This window comes from Apostichopus japonicus, chromosome 8 (genome assembly GCF_037975245.1).
Source record: "Apostichopus japonicus isolate 1M-3 chromosome 8, ASM3797524v1, whole genome shotgun sequence".
NCBI classification, from domain to species: Eukaryota; Metazoa; Echinodermata; class Holothuroidea; order Aspidochirotida; family Stichopodidae; genus Apostichopus; species Apostichopus japonicus.
The window spans coordinates 6,577,980-6,605,454 of record NC_092568.1 but is presented as its reverse complement, the minus strand read 5'-3'; the positions used below and the strand labels follow the sequence as shown (position 1 = coordinate 6,605,454).

At 38.7% G+C, this 27,475-nt stretch overlaps 2 protein-coding genes across 6 annotated transcripts in view; one reads left to right on the top strand and one right to left on the bottom strand.

The window, feature by feature from the left end:
- The window catches only part of LOC139970567 (tubulin polyglutamylase TTLL5-like), a 185,279-nt gene that overhangs the window by 10,977 nt on the left and 146,827 nt on the right, over positions 1 to 27,475 (bottom strand). For all 5 annotated transcript variants that reach the window (XM_071976367.1, XM_071976363.1, XM_071976365.1 and 2 more), the window contains one exon: positions 13,237 to 13,351. In XM_071976367.1, coding sequence (XP_071832468.1) covers positions 13,237 to 13,351 — 115 coding nt within the window. The remainder of the gene's footprint in view (positions 1 to 13,236; positions 13,352 to 27,475) is intronic.
- On the top strand, positions 6,402 to 26,861 carry LOC139970570 (transforming growth factor beta-2 proprotein-like). The gene is made up of 4 exons (XM_071976370.1): positions 6,402 to 7,679; positions 19,785 to 20,066; positions 21,213 to 21,299; positions 21,671 to 26,861. Exons 1-4 carry the CDS (start codon positions 7,208 to 7,210, stop codon positions 22,159 to 22,161), a joined length of 1,332 nt encoding a protein of 443 aa, XP_071832471.1. The 5' UTR covers positions 6,402 to 7,207; the 3' UTR covers positions 22,162 to 26,861.

Sequence of the window (27,475 nt, the reverse complement as noted above, 5' to 3'; positions counted from 1 at the left end):
TTAAGTAACTCTAAGCCGGAAGCGCGTTCTTAATGCTGAGTGATATACCCCCATGTGAAGTTTCACAACGTTTGGGGTTATCAAGTCAGAATGTCCTGATAAAGACTTTGCGGGTACGACCAAACAGATTTCGACTTCACCACATAGTCTATGTTTTGATTTTAGCGGCCAGACATCGGTATGCGAGAAAAGCTCCTAACAGCGGTTAACTAAAATAGTCTATGTTTTTGACAAACTATAAATGGATAATTACACGTGGAATAGAGAAACTTTAAATTAAAAAGAGTGTTATTTCTACACCACCGTGACGTTCGTATGGTTACCAACGCGAGCATAAATATCGCAGTGAGTCACGTCATGAAGCCGTACCACTAGCGGCCACAGCATAGCACTGACGTAACGTATTAACATATGACGTACGACGGAATGCTATAAGAAAGACTTGCTTCTTGGAATAGGCCTAGAACATGAATGATGAAGTCCATACGTGTTTGTGGGATGGACTGGGGGAGGGGGCCCTGGTTTAGGGGTTAGAAATAAATTAAAACATATCATTTAAAACAGACTGGTGCGCATCGTGAGTAAACCTGACATAAATTCCATTCATACATCAGATGAATCAAATTGATTATCAAGATGATTCACAACTGTTTCGTTTAATTCAATTTCTAATTTTTACTTGAACCTCCAAGTATAGGCTATTGGTCTATGTGTGCTGTCGGACATGATGAAACTGAAATGAGCTCAATGACATTTCTTCTGCTAATTGCCTGCGTGGTTTTAGTACTGAGACCGAACTCAGACTAGCGGTTATAGTTATAGTGTGTTGAACTAAGACGAGGTTCCAACAAATATATACATATGCCTATATGTTTGCTGCATTACCGACATTCAGTAACTTTCACATATTTACACTGAAATAAAGTTGTCGAGATGGTTTTGTGAAATTACCACAACACGTCAAATCATTTGTCTAGATGTGAGTTTAACTAACTTGCTACCGTTGGAAACTGATTAAATTTTCGCTGTGTTACTCTTCACGAAGAACAAGTCCAAATTATGACAGTTACTATATAGTGATATCTTCAGAATTGTCGAGATGATGTGCTAAATGCTCCACAGCATATCGTTACATGAAATATATCTTAGTTGTTTAGGTTAGACAAACATGACATCTTCAAGATGTTCGTCAAGTGTAGAAGATATGCTGTACTGAAAATTGACAACACGGCAAAAAGTTCCATATTTGAATATATTTGTCCAGTGACAATAGCATGATATAGTCGAAAACTCTGGTGAGATAGCATGTTACTATACTAACACGATGCAGTACGTCTACATCGTCTGATCCTCCAGGAACACCGTAAAAAATGTCAGAATAATATATTGACATAAATAAACAAATAAATAAATAAAACCGATCGTGACAGTATTGAACAATCACTTCTCAACCACTTCCGCTTTAACAAACCATTTATCATCCAAACAGACACGACTTCTGCAGTGTACAGAATCATCTACGCTAAGGAATATATCGAAGCCAGTTTAATTATGTGCCTATACATGCTATCAATGGTGTACGTTCTTGTGATATGAACTGAGGTGACGACACTTGAATGGGAGTTTGTACAGCTGATAGTTTCTTTCGCCGTTTAATCGATCGTAAACAGTGGTGCTGCCAACTTTCTAGAGAGCCTGGACCCAGCAAGCTACGCTGTATTTACTGCACAATGGTGCAGCCAAGAGAAGAGGGCACCCAAAGTGTACACGAACTGGATTCAAGGAGCCAACCGCAGATTATGTTATGTTCCCTTCATCCTTATAAACAAGTATAAACAAATGATGGCAAACTATAGGAAGCCAACATTAGTGACTCGTCATACTTATTGAACCTGCCTAAAACTAAGTGCAATTAGTTAAAGGCAAAATACATTCTGGCCCATGATATGGGTCATGCGAGTGTCAGGGGACTCTCATAGCAACTGATTGAGACATATCGACGCATTGCTAAAGTCATGACAGCATCATATCATGTTTTGAGATCGCTAGGCCTGCTCGGCCTGAGATACGATTTCTTCAATATATCTCCTATTTTTGCTGTTTAGTGTACCTGCAAAAAGGCAACAGTTGTCACTCATGATGCTCAATAGTGGCATTAGATGATTCAGTGTTTCCAAGGAGAGTGATTAGAATAATGCAAGAAGCACTAATGAAATCAGTGCCTCCCATATACATACGCTTGGTCCCTTCTCAATGGCGAAGTCGCAACAGTATATATGTATCCTGGCTCATGCCATAGCATTTTCTTGACATTTGAGCTTTGAATGATTTTGAATATTTCGGGAAAAACCCGTAAGTATGAAACGAAATTTGGTCTCAGAATCATTCATTGGCCCTTTATTATCTTGTCGTCAGAGAGAAAAGAGAAAGAACCCACCGAGGATCACACTATAAAACTACAACTCTATATGGGAAGAAACATAACATCGTCTAAGTGGGAGGGGTGGGGGAGGGGCATGCATGAACGTTGTCCTGACATAATATAATATGTGCGAGAACTATAACACCTTTAGGGTTAGTTCATTATACAGTATTCCCTTAAAATTTAGCGTTATATTCAACAACTTTGCATTTATTTTGCACTGTTGTTTTCTTGCACATATTTTGTTTTCTCCTCTTCTTGTCCCGTTGAGAATAGTTTTGTAGCACCATTACATGTTTAGTGAGGACTGCACTAAGGATGGTCTTTTTAAGGCGAAGGCTTTAGTCTATTTATAGCATTTCTCGTCCTATCTATAGCATAGGATTTGAATGCATATGTATACCCAAGTCTCTTTGTATGCCACATAATGCAAATCTGGTTCTTGTATTTTCTGTGTTTCCTTCTTATCGCGCTCTGGCCAACAATCAACTCCAATTCCTGATGTCATGTCCGATACACAATGCGTGATCACTGCATTTGGCGCTACGTGACGTCAACATTGCGCCATCGGATTTGGTTGGTTCAGTGACCTTTGCACAAATATAACATCTCGTTTCATAGGAATTACCTAAATGAAATGACTCGACAAGGAGTGACAAATTTAAATAAAATATTTAAGTAACATTCCGACAGTGAACTAGCATTGGTTAAAATAACACATGTTATGCAGAATTTAAAAAAAAGGAAATCAACTTCGTAAGCTTGACATGCTGAGGTCGAAATCAGATCTTCACAGATACCTGGTATAGGTCTCTGATGTGTTGCTCGAATTCATAGCTTGCTTTAACGGAGACTCCTTGTAGAATTATTGTGTTTAGCTGACAAGGAATAGGGCTAAGGATATCATATAGTCCCCATTCCTACTAACCTGGCGATATGGTCACAATCCAGTAGGCTGACAAGGGTGATAGCTAGTGACGCTATACCGGGCGAACCTCCCCAGTTAATTAACCTGGTAAAGGTGTATACGTTTTTACTACGCGTTTATTGTTTCCGATCGAAGGACAATATCGTGAGACACAATAGACGTATACAAAAGTATAAGTGGTTATCATTTTGAATATAAAACTGATTAGGGCACTCACACAACGGCAGCCGTATCTCGTACGCAATATTTATTTTTGACCTGAAACAAAATAGCGTCCTCTATTAGTTGATTACTGGTTATAATGCCATTGCAAATTAGTAAACCTTAAAGATCCAATCCGTTGGAATCAGCGGAATATTACTCAGGTGTATATTTAAAGTCTTGATCTGTTTGTAATTGACTGCAAAAAAATAGCAAATAAACCACATGTACCAAAACAGCAACCTAACAGAGAATCCCTATATGCTTTCATGATAGCATACATCCCCTCACCACCAACTTTAAACATGTTCAAGAAACTGCCACGATCGAACCATTTCTCCCGACTAACGACGAAGGTGGGGATCATGGCTCCCGCCTGTCAAGACCCCACCCCCCACCCCTCTCGCTCACGCCACTAGCTCATTCCTGTTACCATATACATTCATACAATTTCATTCAAAAAACATATCTTCGCATTGAAACACATAATGGTGCAGTATAAGGTCTCAGCAAATTTGTAACTGTATGATAAACATTTAACAGCTTTAAAATTTATTTGTTTGTTGAAATTGTGCTAACCGTATTCCGACTTTTGATCGAAATGTGATTTTAGTTAATTGAGCTAAGACGACACCCATAACTCGCTACAATCGCAATGATTGTCTCCCAAACGCTCATATTACAATCGCGTTCAACACAAAGGAATTCTGCTATTTTTCGTAGTCTCAACGTTAGGCAATGAAGTGCCCAATTAATTTTCCAGATTGTAAGAAATTGTGAAAATAAGAAAATAAAATAAATACCCGGAAATATGAGCCACTTCTAAAGGAATATGTACACGGGATGGAAGGAGAAAGGGAATCTTGACGATACTTTTATAAGGGGTGGGGGGAGGGGACTTGGTTCCACGAAACAGATGCTGCTCGATTTGTAATGCTGTAATATTATAGTCTAGGCCTAGCTGATTTGACAATGTTAATAAAGAAGCATATAAGATGCAACACGGTGGACCATTGTGTACGATGAAGGTGTGAAATGTTTGTGGCAATTGTATGCAACCCTTTTGAGGTTATAAGTGCATGCATCAATTGTATTTCATGACAACTTTAAGTATTCACATATGTGAGTCACCATGCATCACTGAAGACATTTAAACACCAATCCCTCTCCAGCAGTCCCGTAGCCAGACTATGGCCAGGGCACCCCCCCCCCCTCCCTTGCACGCTAGTGTTCTCCCAACCCTGATCTGTCCTACCATCAAGTGTACATAAACTTCATAGGTGACAGGACATGAGTATTGCACGTGCCCCTCCTTCAGTTCAATTCAAATCAATTTAGTTCAATTTATTTCTACCAAAACATCAAAACTATCACAGATAGATCAATACAATAAAGGATATATTGCAAGTTTTTTTGAGACGAACCAAGAAAACTTATAAGTAATTGATTGGAACGGAGCCAGAACTAAGCAGAGCTTTTCGAATCTGGCAACTTAAAGAGAGAAAAAAATGGTAATGTACATCAAATAGAAGAGAAAATACGTAGAAGGATAGAGAAAGGGAACACAAAAGCAGGAGAAACAAGCAGAAACATGATGCACTGTGATAATCAAATGCAATTATGTGTTAACGACCAATCAACTATAAGGATATTTATGAAGAGACGATTGAATAGTTGTTTTTACTTGTAATTTCACCGGGCAGTGAATTCCATAGGGTTGCACTACACGTGACAATTTTGAGTTTAACTTTTGTCCAAGAAAAAAAAAACTTCTGGAGCTGGTATTATAACTATATAAAGCATTGTTATAGGTAAAGAATAAACTGAGAGCAGGGGGTTGAAGACAATTGTGAAATTTAAACATGAAGATGCCAGACTGATACTTGAAAAGCTCACAAACAGGTAAATTATTAGCATTTATAAAGAGTGGAACCATTGGGAAGTAATATGAACGTTATGAATGGTGTGTTCTGCAAATATAACAAGTTATTAAAATGAGTTTACAAGCCTTTCCCCATGCTAATAATTATTATTAGGTAGAATTAAAGAAATATATTGGTGCCCCTCCATAAACTGTTGGTGCCCCTTTTAACTCAGATTACCTGGCTCAATGCCTGCGCCCGGAGCCCAAATATTTCTGTAAAGCCGTCTCACCTACATTTAGGTATAATCAAAATAGGCATGGTAAACAATAGACGATGGACGGCTAGGCTTTGTGCCCTGTGTAACTAGTTATGGGCCTAACGTAGGATTGTACGACATTTGGGAAGATGCTAGGATTTGTTTTTCTTCAAAAAGTTGGATCAATTGTGAAAGCCGCTGCTAAGTAGCCGTGAGTTGTAATTCATTTTATCTATTAATTTTCTCCTCACAAAATTTGAGTTAATCTAGTGATTCAAATACCAAGAGTAAAGATATTTCGACGACAAGATCAGGATTTCGTCGAAACCGCGTTACTATAACGTATGTATACCCTTTGCGCGAGTCATTGTTTTGGGTGCACTAATTAGATCGCGTGAGTGACCTTCAAATCGTTGCAAAGCGTATCGTTGTCAGCTGGTGCAAAGTAGCTTCTATGTGTTAAATTTAAACTCCACGTGAAAACTGAACACGTTTAGCACTCACTAAATAGTAAATGCTGAAAGCCGAATACTGCTTGCATGCAAGGGATCGTCAAGTGACTCCCGATAATTAGCAAACTTGCTGAAATCATTCTACTGTTTTCTACATCTGTAGGAAAACCTAACGTCCTAACATTGGCCCCGCCCACACACAAGCTTATTGGTGAATTATTTAATGACGTCAACGGTAGGCCGTATCGTTTTCGTAGTCAAAGCACCGTTATTGACAAAACATGTGTATTTCTGTGTGATCGTGATTCGGTAAAAGTTTGTTGTTGTCTTTGTGTTGTCTGGAAAAGTTCTCATACCAGTCCGTGCCTATTGAGGAATCAATGTGGATTTAAAAGGAATAAAACGAGCCGAAGAAGAAACATTTACTACGCAAATCTCAACCATCCAAAAGAGACTGAAGGTTATACCTAGGGGAGGTTACGTCGAACATTCCATTGCCATTTCCAGAAATACCAAACTACATTAGTGTCAATCCACTAAATGCCTTTCTTTCTTCTTGAAGCGTGTCTCGTAAGTCGGTCTGTGTTAGTGCACGTGTATCAATTTGATATCACAAGTAACATTCATCATTGTAGCGTGGTGCTACAATTGCTTCAAGTTCAGTAACAGCTGCATCCCGCCTTATTATTGAACGTTTGAAAGTGAACCAAGAGCGTATCGTGATCGTATCAACATGACGGTATCGAGATGAAAATGTCCAGTAATCTACTTTATCAGTAAGTGGAATCATTTCACATCATGTGTTAGACAAGGATGTAGGCTGCAAACATATGTTTCCTGTACCAAAGTAAGTTCTATTTACCCAGTGTTTTCTTGTCATACTCGCATTGCATTGAACTTATTCGTTCTTTTGTTACTGTTTACACACTCGGACTAGTAGAACATTTGGCCACGACAAGCCACGCTAGGCTACGAGCTAAGAAGTTTGATGAGCTATAAGTTTGCTTCTACTTAGTTTCGAGAAGATAGTATCAAACAGAAGGATATCACAACAGTATATGGTGTTAACGATAGACCAAGGACATGTCGTTTGGAGAAGAGTCAGCTGGCAACATGTGCATGTTACAAAGAATTAGAGAAACGAGTTGTCTACTTCCGCAGTATGGTTCAGTCAAAACTAAATTAACTATAATATGTATAATACTATTAACGTTTTGTGTGCAACATGCTGTACTCGACTGCTCTATCAAGTTCGAAGAATACAGAAGTCGTAGGGTGCTAGCTTTGCAGTTTCAAATTTTGACAAAATTAGGATTTTCACAAGCTCCGGACGATACGGGACCAGATGAGCTGCCAGATGACTTAATTAAGTATTATAATCAGACAGTTGAACTCATGGAGGAAAAATATGCCAGCAGTAAAAAGCACTGCACATCATCATCATCATCCATCGATGAGCCTCAGGAAAGCGATGACGAGGAAGATATTAATAACTATTTCGCACAGGTTCCGATGATTTTCGATGCAGAAGAAAATTGGGAAGGCTGGAATGATTGTGAGTAATTTAATCAATTTTAGCGTTAGACGTAATATCGACTAATTCTGTGGCTTTGGTACGTTAGACGTAAATTCGACTAATTCTGTGGCTTTGGTACGTAAGACGTAATATATCGGATAATACCGTGGCTTTGGTACATTAGGCGTGAAAGAATTAGAAGAAATTAAGAGGGATTTGCGGGAGGTGTGGGAGGGGGGTGGGTGGTAGGATTGCGTCTTCTAAAGAGAGTTCTTTAGCCATCCTTTTTAACTTTTAAGATTAATCCTGAAATTGGGAAGAAAATACTGTAACCGTTGATTACGTTTGTACGGCCCATGGCAAGTCAGTGGCCGGACTAACTTTGCTATAATACGGGGCAAACTGTTTATGAGTGATGTTCAACATATTAATATTCCATTGTACACTGTCGTCAAGATAGTTGAGTAGGAGTAGGAGTGACAATACTGAGTGCAACCCTCCCCCATAGTTCGGGTTCACTGTGACTCTGATGGGAAGAGAAAGTTGCCTATTGCAACTTGCACATGACACCATTAATGAAAGGTATTCCACCTTCAAAACAAAGACGAAACGCAGGTGCTACCTCAGCTCCAGCTACTGACTATGTTTGGTAAGCTTATGCATGGATGGACAATTTGCGGGCAGAGTTGACTTCCAAACACACTAGCGTGCGTAAGGGGAAACGAAAATGGTTTTGTCACATGGCTTACATTTCAATGGACGTAACCGGTGCTTGTTTATATATCCCCTCCCGACCCCTCACTCGGCGCAAGATATGTCCGTCCTTCGAAACAGGCTCGTTAGTTCGTGCGCACTCACTTCGGTTAGTAGGATTATTTAAGTCATTACCATGGTGATTACACACAACCTATTAAACATCACAGTGATTGTAGGCATTACGCGAAAGACAATCTCAGTTGGGCTGCACATGGGCTACAAAGGTCAGTGCGCGAACTTAAATTCCCACGTGAATATATATTACTGACCCGCAAGATGGAGCACTCTGATGGCCACCGTTAGAATACATTATGGTAGTAAATAAGTTATGGAGGTGATAGGCGTTGAGAAAGCGTGTCTGTAACTTGCAACCGTGAATTTGTCTTGGCTATACACATACCAGTAGCATGTTTTAGCCATGATAGGACCAGAACAAATGTCCAGAGTATAGATTAACAGTTTACGCCACCACAGTTTCGGTGTTTCGCATTTGTTCAATATACTTGCACACTTTGTTGTGGTCACCGGTTTTCTGCGATAACGGAAAATGATGGACAGCACAGTTTCGCCCAAGAGCAATGTTTTTTGTTGTTATCAGGATTAATTATTTATGTGTGTTTATCGCTTGAAACTGCTGTTGTTTTTGCTTAACTTACAGTAGCAGTGTTCACTATTATATCATACACAAAATAGTTTGTAGTTAGAGCTGACTTAGCAGAAAGCAGTTATTACAAGGAACTCTGTTAAATTCCTGAAACATGAGAAATAAATAGAGTCCTCTATTCGGCCCTTTGGCTGTTCTTTTCAGATACACAGTAGATCGCTCACCAATTAATCTTTAAACCGAGATCGTGTAGTAAATATTCCATTTGAAAGGGACTCGTTACACCTCACTCGAGGTACCACCGTCACAATCATACGGTTACAGTCTTGATGTATAAGGGGACTGGTGTTGAGAGTGAATCTTGTTGTTGAGTTTCCGTGACGAGATTGTATCTTGGGTAATCTTTATTTATTTGCTCTAAAATCGTAGCACAGTAGTTTTACCAACTACGTTTGGCAGTAATATACACAGCATATGACAGCAATGGGCTTTTGTACCTCAGCGTTGCAAGTTGTGTGCCAATTCAAAACACTAATAGTAGATTTCTATCTATAGGACTGGCGAACTTTTAGCAAATTAGGAAGCGGGACAGAAAGTGTTATTGCCGTCACGTAGTTACAAACTTCCATTTCACTATTTCAGGATAGAGCTGCATGCGCCAAACTTATCGTTCCTACTGAATAGTGCCCCCCCCCCCCGCCCTCATAAAGGTACACCGTTGCTAAATGGACTTTAATTATGTAAATTGAAAAACGATACGCTATCAGCTACTTAAGTTGGACGTGTTCGACTACATACCTTATAATAATAGCCTTACCAAGATCATTGATAAGTTCAATGTCAAAGTAAACTGAGAGCAGAGTGCCAAGTCTGGTCACATACTGCATACGTGACGCTTCGCGCATAACTTGACACGGTTGCAGGGGTTCCTTAACAACCCTACCACGATAATCATTGTCCTTCTGTTTTCCTTCCGCCCGAAAACACGCAAGATAGTACTTATAATCGTGATCTTAAGAAATTTCCTAATATCTTTAGTAATATAACCGAGTACACCATCTGTTGCTGGTCAAGTTGTAGTGCTCTTGGTCATATTCTTCTATTGTGCACGTAGAAATATTCGTCTCGTCCTGCGCTATGTATTGCTTCTAGTGATAATCTCGTTGTGCTCCTAATGATATTCTCGGTAAGCTCCTAGTGATAATCTCGTTCTGCTCCCTTTGATGTTCTTACTGTTCTCTTAGTGATATTCCCATTGTTATCCTTGTGATATTTCTCGTTGTGCTCCTAGTGATATTCACGTTGTGCTCCTAGTAATGTCCATGGTGTTCCCCTAGTGATATTCTCGTTGTGCTCCTAGTGATATTCTCGTTATGCTCCTAGTGATATTCTCGTTATGCTCCTAGTGATGTTCTTGTTGTTCTCCTAGTGATATTCTCGTTGTGCTCCTAGTGATATTCTCGTTATGCTCCTAGTGATGTTCTTGTTGTTCTCCTAGTGATATTCTCGTTGTGCTCCTAGTGATATTCTCGTTATGCTCCTAGTGATATTCTCGTTATGCTCCTAGTGATGTTCTTGTTGTTCTCCTAGTGATATTCTCGTTGTGCTCCTAGTGATATTCTCGTTATGCTCCTAGTGATGTTCTTGTTGTTCTCCTTGTGATATTCTCATTGTGCTCCTAGTGATATTCTCGTTATGCTCCTAGTGATATTCTCGTTATGCTCCTAGTGATGTTCTTGTTGTTCTCCTAGTGATATTCTCGTTGTGCTCCTAGTGATATTCTCGTTATGCTCCTAGTGATATTCTCGTTATGCTCCTAGTGATGTTCTTGTTGTTCTCCTAGTGATATTCTCGTTGTGCTCCTAGTGATATTCTCGTTATGCTCCTAGTGATGTTCTTGTTGTTCTCCTTGTGATATTCTCATTGTGCTCCTAGTGATATTCTCGTTATGCTCCTAGTGATATTCTCGTTATGCTCCTAGTGATGTTCTTGTTGTTCTCCTAGTGATATTCTCGTTGTGCTCCTAGTGATATTCTCGTTATGCTCCTAGTGATGTTCTTGTTGTTCTCCTAGTGATATTCTCGTTGTGCTCCTAGTGATATTCTCGTTATGCTCCTAGTGATGTTCTTGTTGTTCTCCTAGTGATATTCTCGTTGTGCTCCTAGTGATATTCACGTTGTGCTCCTAGTGATATTCTCGTTATGCTCCTAGTGATGTTCGTGTTGTTCTCCTAGTGATATCCACTTTGTGCTCCTAGTGATATTCACGTTGTGCTCCTAGTAATGTCCATGGTGTTCCCCTAGTGATATTCTCGTTGTTTACCTAGTGATATTCTCGTTATGCTCCTAGTGATATTCTCGTTATGCTCCTAGTAATGTTCTTGTTGTTTACCTAGTGATATTCTCGTTGTGCTCCTAGTGATATTCTCGTTATGCTCCTAGTGATGTTCTTGTTGTTCTCCTAGTGATCTTCTAGTTGTGCTCCTTATGATATTCTCGTTAAGCTCCTGGTAATATTCCCGTTAAGCTCCTAGTAATATTCCCGTTAAGCTCCTAGTAATATTCTCGTTAAGCTCCTAGTGATATTCTCGCTGTGCTCATAGCGATGCTCTTGTTATTCTCATAATGATAGTCTCGGTAAGCTCCTTGTGATATTCTCGTTGTGCTCCTAGTGAAACTTGTTGTTTTCCTAATGATATTCTCATTATGGCTGTAGTGATGTTCTTGTAGTTCTCCTAGTGATGTTCGCGTTGTGATCCTAGTGATTTGTCGAGGGCTCGTTGCTATGCCAGAAGTGCTCTCTGTAGTGCCTTTGATGATGTTTTTCTCGTGACGCTCAAAGTGATGTTCTCTTTCTTTTTGTCATCATGCTCCTAGTGATGTTCTCTTTATTCTTCTCGTGATGCTCCTAGTGATGTTCTCTTTATTCTTCTCGTGATGCTCCTAGTGATGTTCTCTTTATTCTTCTCGTGATGCTCCTAGTGATGTTCTCTTTATTCTTCTCGTGATGCTCCTAGTGATGTTCTCTTTATTCTTCTCGTGATGCTCCTAGTGATGTTCTCTTTATTCTTCTCGTGATGCTCCTAGTGATGTTCTCTTTATTCTTCTCGTGATGCTCCTAGTGATGTTCTCTTTATTCTTCTCGTGATGCTCCTAGTGATGTTCTCTTTATTCTTCTCGTGATGCTCCTAGTGATGTTCTCTTTATTCTTCTCGTGATGCTCCTAGTGATGTTCTCTTTATTCTTCTCGTGATGCTCCTAGTGATGTTCGCTTTATTCTTCTCGTGATGCTCCTAGTGATGTTCTCTTTATTCTCCTCGTGATGCTCCTATAGTTATGTTCTCTTTATTCTCCTCGTGATGCTCCTGGTGTTCTCTTTATTCCTTTCGTCATGCTCCTAGTGATGTTTTCTTTATTCTTCTCGTGATGCTCCTAGTGATGTTCTGTTTCTTTTTCTCGTGTTGCTCTCTTTAGTTTTCTCGTGATGCTCCTAGTGATGTTCTCTTTATTCTTCTCGTGACGCTCCTCGTGATGTTCTCTTTATTCTTCTCGTGATGCTCCTATAGTTATGTTCTCTTTATTCTTCTCGTGATGCTCCTAGTGATGTTCTCTTTATTCTCCTCGTGATGCTCCTATAGTTATGTTTTCTTTATTCTTCTCGTGATGCTCCTATAGTTATGTTCTCTTTATTCTCCTCGTGATGCTCCTAGTGATGTTCTCTTTATTCTCCTCGTGATGCTCCTATAGTTATGTTCTCTTTATTCTTCTCGTGACGCTCCTAGTGATTTCTCTTAATTCTTCTCCTGCTATTCATAGTTGTTTTCCTGTTGACCTTTTTGTGATACTCTTCCCGTATTACTCGCTGTGATTAGGGACGCAACCACGTATACTTCTGGGTGGCTTTAGTCCTCCTCCCTTCCCAAATAAGAAATTGGCTTAGCCCCCCCCCTCCAGCACCCCCACCCCACACACACACTTGCAGATATAAATACAAAAAATCGTAGTGTACAACTTTACAGCACACAATTGTATGCTATGTTTGGCGCTACAACCTAAACAGTCGAACATTCGTCTACATTGTTCCAGAAGATGCCAAATATAGCACCATTTTGCATCCAAGGCACCCTCCTTTGTACGAACATTTTTCAAAAGGGGACGGACCTCCCTCCCGTAAAACGCTCCCCTGGACGGACATATTTGCCCCTCCTCTCCTTCGCAGAACATAAATTATACTTACGCTGCTGGCTGTGATGCTCTCAGTGGTTTTCTTCTCTTTGTGGTTTTCTTCTCGCAGGTCTTGTTCTTGTATGTGTCGCTTAGTCCTTCCATAGATTGTCGCGAGAAAATGGCGACTAAAAGAACCAGAAAACGAAACGTTTAGTAGTTCAGATGCCCAAACATATTCATAGTGTGTGGTAAGCCATACATGTTAATATTCATGAAGTTGTACACACCAAAATGAATAGGGATTATCTATTGACTATTGCAGCAACGTATAAAGAAAGGTAACAGATATCAGTTATCATGTTGACAAAGTCTACTTAGTGACATAGTATAAAAAACAGATACATACTTGAATATTAATGAGGTCAGAGTTAAGATCTAATAAGCATGTATCTATATACTGTACTTACATTGTATTATCCAAGTATATATGTAAACAGCTAATTAGATATACTATTTCAGAGATATCTGATTAAAAATTGGTACGCACACAAAATTTCAGTTTCAAATTTGTTTTTTTCATATGTTTGTACAAGACAAATACAATATAAAATTACAGTAGGAAGATTAACGTATGAAGGACACTAGTAAAACAGCAAGGATGTTATCTCAGCTAGTGACAAAAAAAACACGGTTGATTGTAAGAATGTAGTGTGAAGATAAGAGTGAAGATAAATGAGGTAAAAACTTGTTGCAAAGAACATGTATATGTAGTAACATCACCGTACCAAGTATAAACTAACTTGGACATACAGTTGCATAGATATTGACGTTTTAAGAATTTCATGGTAGTCATTGAACACTCATTAATATTCATGAGATGGGAACAAAAGACAATAGGGTACATCTATAATCATCGTAGGCCGTCTACCTATACCAAGTGTGACATTGATTCAACTTGTGTTGTTGATATATCGTGTTTACGAGCTGTTTTTGACAATTTCCCATTAAGCCCTATCCACTCATGAATATTAATGAAGCAAATTACTGTTGCAAAGAATATGTAGTTACATCACCATACCCAGTATGAACTAAACGGGACACACAGTGGAATAGATACTGATGTTTTAAGAATTTTACTTTAAGCACCGCCCACTCATTAATATGCAAGATGGCCCTACCATAATAATAGCGATCATTTGCTGACATGACCAACATATATACCAAATATGACATTGATTCAACCTGAGTTTGTTGAGATATCATGTTAACAAGCTGTTTTGATGATTTTCCATTAAGCCCCATCCACTCATGAATATGAATGATGAAAAATTGTTGTTGCAAAGAACATTTCCTTACTATGTAGTTACATCACCATACCCAGTATGAACTAAATTGCCAATACGGTTGAATAGATATTGACATTTTCATAAGTTTACGTTTCGGCCCGCCCGCTCATTAAAAGGCAAGCTAGCCCTACCATAAACAATAACAATCATCTACTCATATACTAATTATGATATCAATCACATATTTCCTTCTTGAGATACCGTGTTTACAAGCTATGGCGGCACATAGACAAACACACGCACACACATACATACGCCAACTTGACTGCATCGGTTCCGATGGATGCCAAAACATCGGAACCAAAGAGGAAGAGAAAAGCAACAAGCGCTTGCGTATCGTAGCTAACACTCACCGGTGGTAAACCATCGATCAACCCTGAAGAGGCACCAAATTTGGGTCAAACTGAGCCACATTATTCACCTTTGGTATTCCGAGTCCAACATACGTGATATATTGAGAATGTATGGCAATCAGTCAACTGTAACCCACTAATTGGCTGTCACATCAATTTTACTGATAACAACGTACGTCGCAGCTCCAAACCATAATCTCTTTTCCTTTCTGGGTGACGAAGAATCAGTGCACGCCGAATATCAGACACAACTGGATCTACGAACGGGGGTTGGGGTTGGGGTGGGGGGGGGGCTCATAGAACTGGTGGTATAAATGGCTCACAATTCCAGTCGAATATAATTAAATAAAGTAACGAGGCACTATCAGCTACTTAAGTTGGACGTGTTCGACTGCCTACCTTTTAATAGCCTTACCAAGGTCATTGATAAGTTTTTCTATGTAAAATGTAACTGATAGCAGAGTACCAATTCTGGTCACATATTACATGCGTGACGCTTCGCGCACTACTTCAACCCCTACCACGATAATCATTGTCCGTGTAACGACGAATCAGTGCACGTCAGAAGCAAGCACGAATATCACAGACGGATTTACGGACGGGTTATAGTTCGGGTATTTACGGACGGGTTAGGGTTCGGGTGTTTATAGGACTGATGGTACAAATGGCTCACAAATTTGGTCGTCATGAATTTCGATTGTGTACTTTTTGACAATTCGTTTACAGCTATCAACGCTCCATTTATGTGAAGCGGCTACTCAATCTGTCATGGATATATGTAGTTCTGGATTCTCCAAATCACTACAATTTCAATTATATTTATTTTCATTCGCATTTGTCGATTACCTCAATTCATTTAACAGTCTGTTCAAAGTATTTCTTTCGAGATCCGGCTTTAGGAGTAACAAATGATTAGGAGTTGGTTAGCATCGTGTTAGATCTCTAAAGTAAGGCAAATATGTCACCAAAAACAGAAATAGTATTGATTGATGCAGGGACAAACGCCTACAGTGGAATTATGACCTTCCTTACCTAGGGTGTCCGCATATAAAGCGGGAGGCCCGGGTTCGAATCCCGGTGGAGGCTGGAAGTTTTTTCATTGTTCTGGATTTTCCAACTCACTACAACTTCAATGATATATATACATATATATATATATATATATATATATATATATATATATATATATATATATATATATATATATATATATATATATATATATATACATATACATATATATATATATATATATATATATATATATATATATATATATATATATAATTAGTATTGTTTAAGTTTGACTTATTGTAAATGTCTTTGCTGTTAATAATAATAATGGAACCAACCACGCTCAATAGTTTGTTTTGGATGTAATGTCTTCTTTTCGTGGTCTTGTTCTTGTTGTTCAAAATAGCCCCACGCAAGATAAAGTCATGCAAACTAATTGTGATGAGATCATGAAATGGATAACAGTATCCGATTGTAACGTAAGCGTCTCGTAACAGAACTACAGCTCGATTTAATTGCAAAAATCTGTCTGCGCCATATGTAAGACATGTTGGAATTACTTTTAATAATTTGAATAAACCAACTTTCTAATGTGGTTTCTTTTCTGATTACAGAACAACAGTTTCTGACATACAGAGCCAGTCGATCTGTTTTACCTCCATGATCAGACAAGCAACACTGTTGCCGTATAGTGCGCATGTGCAGTGACCCTATTTATACTGTAATGGGTATTTTAAGTGTGTTGTTCGTACCGCCCGAGAGTCATCATCATTTTATATCACTGTTCTATATATTGTAAATGCAAAGAAAGATCTGACAGGAATTTAAAGTAGGCCAGCAGTTTGTGTTTTGTATTATTTCCAGTTGTGTGTGTAGTTCCCATGAGAATACTCTCTGCGCGCGCCTCCAGGCATATCCCCAGATCCTACGTAGCCCTCCGAGTTACTTAAAACATTTTCAAATCTTGAAAGGTGGATGAAAATGTGTAATGGAAGTATATGACAGAGAACAGCATGTCTCATGGATCAGTATGTGATAGAGATTAACATGTGACAGAGAAAAGTGCGTAAAAGAGAACAGGTTGTAACAGAGAACAATATGTAGACGAGAAAGGTGTTTGGAAAAAAAAACGGATTGTGACAGATCACTGTGTCTTAGGGAAAAGTGTGTAACAAAGAAAAGTGTGAAAGAGACATCATGTGACAGAAAAAACAACATTGTATGAAGCGCATGATTTTAAAAAGTGTGCGACAGTGTAAGGCTTGTGAAAGAGACAGCATGTGGCAGAACAGTGTGACTGACTGTCTGGGAATAGCTGTGACAGAAAAGTGCATTAAGGAGAATATAGTGTGTTCCATGTGGTATGGGATAGCATTTGGCAGAGAAAGCACGTTTGAAAGAGGAGAGCTTTGAATAAGCATTATGTGATAAAGAATAACATGCGACAGAGAAAAGTATTTAAAGAAAACAGTTTGTGATACAGAACAACAAGTAAAGAGAAAGGTAGGCCTACATTTTTGAAAGAGAACAATGTGGGCAAGAAAACAGCTAGTAGGCCTATATGTGACATATTAGCACATGACAGTAGAGTATATGAAATGCGATACTCTGTGACAGCTTGTAACGGTGAACGTGCATTTTGTTTTTGTTCGGTGTCATTTGCCGACAGACACAGGCGTCCAGGACCATCTTGATGAACATTGAGGAAAAGTCACTCAAAGAAAAACATGAACACGAAAAGCAACTTTACTGCCATATTAGCGATACCATGACAATGGACTCTTTTGCCGGTCCTTGGTTCTGGATCGACATTTTAAGGGTCTATACCTCCTCATGTGAGGTAGTTCATCTCCAATACCTGCATGTCACTAGATACAGTAGCTAGGACAATCCTTTGGCGCTTCCTAGCTTCAATTAACAGAATGGCTAACGTAGTGACAGCCTGAAGACTTAACCCGTCAGTGTAATATTCCCATGGTCACAGGCTGCTTTCGTTAGGTTTACATACTGAACCTTTCCTAAACAACCCCCTTACAACAATGGAACTGTTCTACCCTCACATACTTCCATGTAAGAACGTTGTACGTGATCATATGACGATATTTACAAAATTGCAGTATGGCCTTTCGTGAATTTCAACTGGAAATAACTAGCAGGCTAAGTCGTACGAATTTATCTTTAAGAATAGGCCTAGTAATATATGTATTTAGTGTTATGATACACGTACCTGTTTGATTATTATGCACGCACTGTTATATGCTCGTCCAATGTTTGGTATGATATGTTATATGTGCTTCATTGTTGGTTGTGAGGTCAGGAAAGGCGTCACAAATCATATCAACCAGTCATTATTAGTTACTCGTTTTGAGGATAATTACTTAGTTACATTAGCCCATCTGTGAATCAAGAAGGTATATCTTGTGTTCTGTCAGTATGACTGGTTGTGGCACGAATATTCTTTCTACGCTACTGTACAATGATGCTTAATGTTGGTTTTGTTGTTGTTATTGAGCACCTCTTATATGACTGTAACTGAACAAACGTTCCAACAAATGTTACAATTGTTGTTGGTGTTGCGGGATTTTACGTTACATATACGTTATCAGTTGCTTCAAGCCCAACTATTAGACGATATCACTCTTTTCTGACGTTCATAGGTTCGAACAGCTTGGTGTGTGTAGCTGCGATGTCTTTTACAGATAAATCTATTAAAATTTCCAACTATATCAGATAACAGGTTACCCTAACTTGCACTTTTTACTATAAATAAAGTTGCCCGCAGGTTTACTTTCGACAAACAGTGTTTGGAAACATTCATTGCGATCACTGGCGATGGTTTTTTGATAGCTATAAACCCGGGATTTAATTCCTATCTTTCAACACGAATAGGTCACTCTTAAAAGCGTTCAAAGTGACGTAGATCATACAACGGGTTGTTCTGCCTCAGTTAAAATTTAACAGCTATTGTAAGTACCGTTCTCCGTTCTATCCCAAGAAAATATTTAGAAACAATTCCTTATTTGAACTGTCAAGCAGACTAGGTCAAAAGGCTGGAAATGTTTGTTGCGATTCTGCCATATTTCATCAAGTCTTTACTCAGGTCCTGAAGACTTGGGCAATTTTGTTTTTTACACGGACCAGTTCGTTTATAGGGGTGGCGCAGGAAATACACAGAGAACACGTTGCCGACCTCTCAGTATAAGTGGGTGGTCGAAGTCTGAGAAAGGATTATATAGTATGATAACGTGTCATATCATTCTACATTCATGTAAATCAGACTCATAGAGAAACCATTAGACCACCCACCTAGATTAGTGTTTATGAATACACGACATTAACAGCGGCTGTTTTACCAACTTAGTATGATGATACATGATGATTGATAAAGATATCATATCATGTTGAAAACCACTCAACATTATCCTATTGAACAGCGGGATCATGCGTGCATACATTGATAACTGAGCAGTGTATAAGCCAGTCATGAAGGGTGAGGGAGGGGAAGGGGTCATCGTTTGATGGAAGGGGAAGGGAAGGGTTAGGGTTAGGGTTAGGGTTGTATATCAAACTAGTTTTTCATAACAAATTTCAGCTCATTTCTTAGGTCAAAAGGGAGACTGGACCTTGCAGCTACTTCAGCTCCGGTACTAGTACATAATTGCTCGATGTTCAATCTTTCGTTTGATGGCTAGATACATTAAATTACTGTACACTACTCCGGATATCAGCCTGTTCATATAGCGTTTTACAACCTTCACAGTATAATGCTGACGGAGGGTCGGCGAGATGACAATGGTTTATATCTATTTCATTGGTTTGTGGTTTCCACGAAGAATTTTAGAACACTTTTAATGAAGAAAAGTGTGGACAAAATATTAAATTAATCTTTGATATTTTCTTTTCAGTCTATTTTTTATCTCGCGGAAGATACGCAAGGTTTTACTGGTTTAATATATCAAGACTTGAAGGTAGGGCTCCCAGTGACGTAACTGATGCCAATTTCCGTCTGTATCAGATTAATAACACGAGGATGACCATGGAGCAGGTGATATCTGTTTACAAACTGGTCAAGATGAAGAATGATATCATTCCTAAACACGTCTTTACGAAGAGCTTCGATCCACAACACGAAGGACCGATTGCCATTGACGTCACAAAGGTAGTTCAGGATTGGCTTGAAGACCCAGGTGAGGCAATGCAGTCAATGACGTGTACCTACGATGACCCCCGACATGCAGGTCAATCTAGAAATTATAATTATTACGTTTGACGTCACAGGGGCATGTCAGGTTGGCGTAAAATAAATTTGCCATTGATCAAAATTAGACATCCCACATGTTTTTTTCTTCTGGAGGTTAATGAGCAAGTGACTCCATTCGGGTATATATATATATATATTTTTTTTTTTTTTTGCTTTGGAAGAATCCACAGGGTTAAGTCATTTCCAAACTTGTCAAACATCGACACAGGCGTTAAACACATATTTCAATAATCCTCTCAATATTGTTCCATGCATGGAGAGCAGTGAAGGGTAGACAATAATCACTGATTAGGTAGATTGCATGGCCTAAATCGTTTTATAATGGATGAACCAGGCCTTCACATCGATGTTAAGTCACATGTGCTGAAGGCTCTGATAGACTCAGAACAAGCCACTCTCCTATATTCTAGAAACGCGACAGAGATTACACAAACACAGATGACTCTCAGTCGATAATTCAAACAAGAAGTCAAAAGATCACAGGTAAACGTCACCATCGAATGATAGAAACCGTAAAGATCTTGCGGCCATTACCCGTGTGTACTAAACAACAACACTGATCTGTCACATCATGACGTCACATTGACCTTGAGAGTGCATCTCGTGTGCTAACTTGTTCTATTTTTGTGGTACACACTGAAGGCTTGGATCGGCTTACTAAACATCTCGCAACACCGTACAGCTGTCTAGGATGTCTATCCAGTGGAATCCAGAGGCTGTTGCGGGTCTCACCAGACCAGGGCATTTATGCGATGTTTCATTTGATCAGTACATCCCTTTAGAAATAACGAAGAAAACGCAACAACAGACTAATGCGTTTCCTTGCAGCTGCTGAAAACATTTTTATTGCACAATGACACTCAATGTAATATGTATACTTCGCGTTCCTGCTACATGTTTGTTGATGGGTTTCCAAACATAACAGTTCGTCCTTATAATACTGTGAAGTCTTTGAAATCAGAAAATATAGGTAGGATAAAAAGAGGTAAACTTTACTTTAACCGGGTTCATCAGAATTAACTTTCCATTCATCTTTCTGTGTCATACCGTCTTGTTGTTTTTTTGTCAACAGATTCTAACTATGGTTTTGAAGTCAGCGTGGAATGTGGCGAATTTATGTCAGCACAACCTTGGAATAGTTTAGAGATTGAATTTGGAGGTAAGCCGAAGCGATATTTTGAAATCATATGTCTAACTAGAGCTCTGCAAGGTTTTCAAAGTTCCAATAATGATCGATCTGTTCACATGAACCCGCTCATGGATAGTAGGTGATCCTTACGGTCCCACGAACATTAATGGATGACAAATGATCCTTGAACGCATTTAGGGATAAACAAGGATCATTTTGATCCCATAAAGGGAGTCAGTGATGTCAAATGTAATGCATACATGCATGACCAATGATCCGTGTGTTTACATTAATGCATTCATGATTCATGGAATACAAGTGCTCTACATTTACCGTAATCGGCCTCGCTTACGGAACGATGTAATTCTAACATTGTCTCATGTTGTGATTGTCTTCAATAGATCCCAGAGGTTCGTACACTGAATCTGCTAATCGTGGAGACATCATGAGACGAAATTATCAGACTCCAGATAAACACCCAAAGCTAATAGTCATGACGTCGGGGAACTATTCTAAATTGTTGTCACCAGAAGGTCATTCTCGACGAAAACGTTCCTACAATAATAACCGGAGGTGCGATGACACTGTCACTACCTGTTGTAAAAGGTCACTTTATGTTAATTTCCAAAGGGATCTCGATTGGAAGTGGATTAGACAACCCAAGGGATTCTTCCCCAACCTTTGTGCTGGTAATTGTCTTTACATCCGAGCAGACAACAGCATGTACCATCAGTTGATACGATACCACAGGGATACAAACCCTAACGCCTCACCGTCCCCTTGCTGCAGCCCCCTGTCTTTCAAACCTCTCACTGTCCTCTTCTATGAAAAATCGATACCTAAGATAATGACACTACAAAATCTAGTCGTTGACGCATGTGGCTGCAGGTAAACCACCACGGAGGGATAACTACTAGATATTACGGAATCACCACAGATTTGATCGTAAAGTATGGAGTCAACTTGAGTCATGTGACATATCCAATCAAAGTGTAATTTGGGGGACACGTATGTGGACTCCAATAGGGTAGATAAAGTACGCCATGCAATGAAAGTGTACTCTTACAAAATGAGTTAACAGGGTTCTGCAATGACCATGATGAATTACTGTACAACGTTAAAGTAAAGCATATGCATGGAAATCAACTTATCTTTAACTAATTCTACTATTCACAAAGCACCACCAGATCCGTTGGGCAGTTGTCACTAATTAGTTTTGATAATTCATAGCTGACGATGTTACATTTAATAATTCATAGCTGACGATGTTACATTTGCAAACATTAGAAACTATTTTATGCTTACAGGAAATCGGGAGGAATAAATCATAATACCGAACTAGAACTAGATCGTTACCCTTGACCAGTTGATAGGCAAGTGTGGGACTAGCCTATATCAAAGTGAAGGGGCCTTGCTAATAATAAGTTTCTCGTGTAAACCCGAGGAAATGTTCTGATATGACTGTTAGTTCATCTAAACAAGATGGTGTCAAAGCCGCTTATTCCAAACGTAAATTCAATTTGTGAGATGACAACATATTGAGTTTTTTACGGAGCTGTCAAGGGAGTTCTTGACAGTTTTTGAAATATTGTGGTCATGCTAGAATAACGTGCAGTGTAGGAGTCATTGCCTGTATAGTCACTTATCAATCCTTAACAAATCCTTTATGTAAACCAGATTACTAGCATAGTACCCGTTTAATATTTGGAACTCCAGGAGTACGAGAAACGCATACATTGCTCTCATGCAATCCTTTATATACGCCATTACCAGAAACCAGATGACTAGCATAGAAGCCGTAAATGTTTGGAAGTCTAGGAGTACGAGAAACGCATACATTGCTGTCATGCAATCCTTTATAGAAGCCATTGCCAGTATCCAGATTACTAGCATAGTACCCGTTTAATATTTGGAAGTCTAGGAGTATACGAGAAACGTATATATTGCTCTCATGCAATCCTTTATAGAAGCCATTACCAGTATCCAGATTACTAGCATAGTACCCGTTTAATATTTGGAAGTCCAGGAGTAAGAGAAACAAATACATTGCTCTCACGCCAAGACGGTCGTTACCTTTTACTGATCTTCATAACATTAATGAATGGGTCGAATAGTGACTGCAAACATTATGGCATTACATTAGTTAAAACATATAGTATACCATATGGTGTGAGGAACATGAATGGTGCACCGTCCAGTGTCTGTCGCACCATATATAGTGTCCAACAGCATGTCTGGTACATCATAAATAGGAACGTCTGGTACACCATATATAAGGTCTGGGGACATATGTGACATATAGTATTTTGGGAACAGGAGATATATATTTTGAGAATAATGCTGCTATTTGTTTCCCTTTTTTTCCCTTTTTTTTTCTCTTGAGACTCATTTGTCTATGGACTGATTTTTCTCAATATTTATTAACAAGTCATATTTATTCTTTACAAAAAAGGCCAGTAAATTAATAAGGCATTCCTGAAAGGGGATATTTATGTTTTATAAATGGGAAGAAACATGATCTGAGGCGGAGGTGATGCCTGAAAGAAACCATGAGAGTGACGTCATTCTTTACCATACATTCACTCCGCATTGCGATAACAGACCATAAAGATGTTTCGTACTAACGGAGACGGTCTCATTTGTTTGTAGTTTGCATACTGAAGTATTGTTTTAGTAATGAGTCAAAGATATTAGCGATAGCAACGTCCTTAATTCGTCGAACCCATTTGTGACTCTGTCAGGCTGATGAAGCCCTAAACAGATCGCCATTGTAATTATTTATGGTTTACGGTACGTATTCCTTTCAGTGCCAATTATGTTAGGGTGATTTATGATTACTCCGGGTCTGCGAATAAGCAAGCACAAAGATTTTACCAAAACTATGCAAGATTGTAATCAGTCTGAGGAGTTTGGAACAGCAAGACCAAAAAAAATTCCTTGGACATTTTCGCACATAGACATTTTTACAGAGGTCTATGGGTATGCAGTTCAAGCGACGATTGATATATTGATGCAAAGGGAATCTGTAACATCACAGTAATGTTCGTACTGTTTCATTTTCTTTTTAATTTTTGGAAAGGGGGGGGGGAGGGGTTCAAATGTGACGTTTGTCTCAAACTGTAAATCAGATAAGGTAAGTGCTTCGTTGTAGTGTTGTTTTATGCTTTATTGATTATCTACGATGAGCTTACCCATGGAACGCCAGTTGTAGTCATATGAAGTAATTAAAGTCATAACCAAGGAACGCTGCTGTAATTATTTCTATTTTACAGGCTGTATACACTTTGCGTGTCATTCAGAGCATTGACCTATGCTTACGTACTGCCATTGTACTGTTTAAATTATACCATATTATCGGTCTGTACCGATGCTTACTGAATTGTAATGTATCAACGATACAATATCATCAATCTATACCTATGCGTACTGCCGTGGTAACGGTCTTAATGATACTATATTGCCAGGCTGTACCTAAGCATACAGCCATGGTAGTGTATTAATGATACTATATCATCAATATATATACCTATGCGTACTGCCGTGGTAACGGTCTTAATGATACTATATTGCCAGGCTGTACCTAAGCATACTGCCATGGCAGTGTATTAATGATACTCTATCATCAATCTATACCTATGCGTACTGCCGTGGTAACGGTCTTAATGATACTATATTGCCAGGCTGTACCTAAGCATACTGCCATGGTAGTGTATTAATGATACAATATCATCAATATATATACCTATGCGTACTGCCGTGGTAACGGTCTTAATGATACTATATTGCCAGGCTGTACCTAAGCATACTGCCATGGTAGTGTACTAATGATACTATATCATCAATATATATACCTATGCGTACTGCCGTGGTAACGGTCTTAATGATACTATATTGCCAGGCTGTACCTAAGCATACAGCCATGGTAGTGTATTAATGATACAATATCATCAATATATATACCTATGCGTACTGCCGTGGTAACGGTCTTAATGATACAATATTGCCAGGCTGTACCTAAGCATACTGCCATGGCAGTGTATTAATGATACTATATCATCAATCTATACCTATGCGTACTGCCGTGGTAACGGTCTTAATGATACTATATTGCCAGGCTGTACCTAAGCATACTGCCATGGTAGTGTATTAATGATACAATATCATCAATATATATACCTATGCGTACTGCCGTGGTAACGGTCTTAATGATACTATATTGCCAGGCTGTACCTAAGCATACTGCCATGGTAGTGTACTAATGATACTATATCATCAATATATATACCTATGCGTACTGCCGTGGTAACGGTCTTAATGATACTATATTGCCAGGCTGTACCTAAGCATACAGCCATGGTAGTGTATTAATGATACAATATCATCAATATATATACCTATGCGTACTGCCGTGGTAACGGTCTTAATGATACTATATTGCCAGGCTGTACCTAAGCATACTGCCATGGTAGTGTACTAATGATACTATATCATCAATATATATACCTATGCGTACTGCCGTGGTAACGGTCTTAATGATACTATATTGCCAGGCTGTACCTAAGCATACTGCCATGGTAGTGTATTAATGATACTATATTATCAGTCTGTACCTGTGCTTATTGAATTGTAATTTTGGAATAATGTATTGTCAGTCTGTTCTTAGCGTACTGCAATGGTAATTTATTAACGATACCATATCATCAATCTATACCTATGCGTACTGCCGTAGTAATGTCTCAATAATGCTATATTGTCAGGCTGTTCATAGGCATACTGACATTGTAATGTATTAATTATACGTTATTATCAATCTGTTCCTATGAGTACTGACGTTATGTATTAGCAGTATTTTTTAATTGCAATTTTTTCATACTGCTTTTTTTTACAAACTGTATAAACAATTGCGCAGTGCAGTTTGATATTTTGCAAAATAAAATTTATTTAAATTTCTTGCATTTTCCTTTTTAATATTCAGTTTTGCCCAGATTTTGTGCAATGTATTTCCTTTAAGAATCATCTTGAGTATTCATTGTATGTTTCATACGAATATGTTTTGTATTCATATATTTGTTCCAACCCATGAGTACTCATTGCTGTAATTGGATAATGCCACTCTGCCAAATTATTATTTTATTATGTGCCAAAATGTGTTCATATTTTAATAGACTCCATGTGCTCTCTCAATTGTGTATATTAAAAGGTAAATTGATATTTTGCTTGTAGTTCTCTGGGACGCCGTAAGTGGCTAATATCTCGGTTGGGGAGCAAAATCGCAACGGCTGACTGATGTTTGTTCCACATATATTTGTACTTCGGAACGAGCACGACCCAACGCACTGAAATAGTTTGAAATCCCTTTCAATCCAACCACTCCGTTTACCAATCTACAGAGTATCAATTCAGTCCAACCGCTCCATGTACCAATCTAGAGAGTACCATGAGAGTAATGTGCATCAGTCAATTCGCAGTAGCAGACTATCTTTTCCGTGTCATTTTGCTTACACCCGCATACAGGCATAGCGATGTCTTCATTGTTCTTGGTTCATAAGTTATCAGTTCGAAATAAAGTTTCCCTAGTGACTATGCAAATTACACCTCACAAATATGGGCTTTTCATGTTTGGTTTTGAGTCTTCTCTTTCTCTTGTAATCAGCTAAAGGAACATAAGGAGGGAGGGGAATATAGAGGGCTGGTGGTGTCTAGTTATTCTACTCCTCTTCATTTCAAATAATCCACCATATGAAATTGTGCAACATTTCACAATGACAGAAACAGATTCCATTATTGTTCAATACTTTCATCACAAAACAAAAGTTTACTAACGTTTGTTTGCTACAATACACGAAATAGGTCCAGAGTAACAAAACAAAAAAAAAAAAGACAAATGCCTATTGCGTGAATATCACTAAGTTCACTGCGTTCAAATGACTGGATCAACCTCGAACCGAATGAAAATGACCTATGACCTCCAGCTACTATCTTAACTTAATACTATAAAACCCGTCGAAGTTGTCTTAGATATATCATGTAAACAAAGATTACACTTTCTGTCCCTATATGCTGACCATAACATACACTTGGAATTCACCAACAACATTAAGTCATCAACTATGACCGCTGTGACATTTGAACGCCACTCAAACAATTAGGTTTATCATATATAGGGCAACTTTGGAACTCGACCAAGAACAATTTGGTGTTTCTAC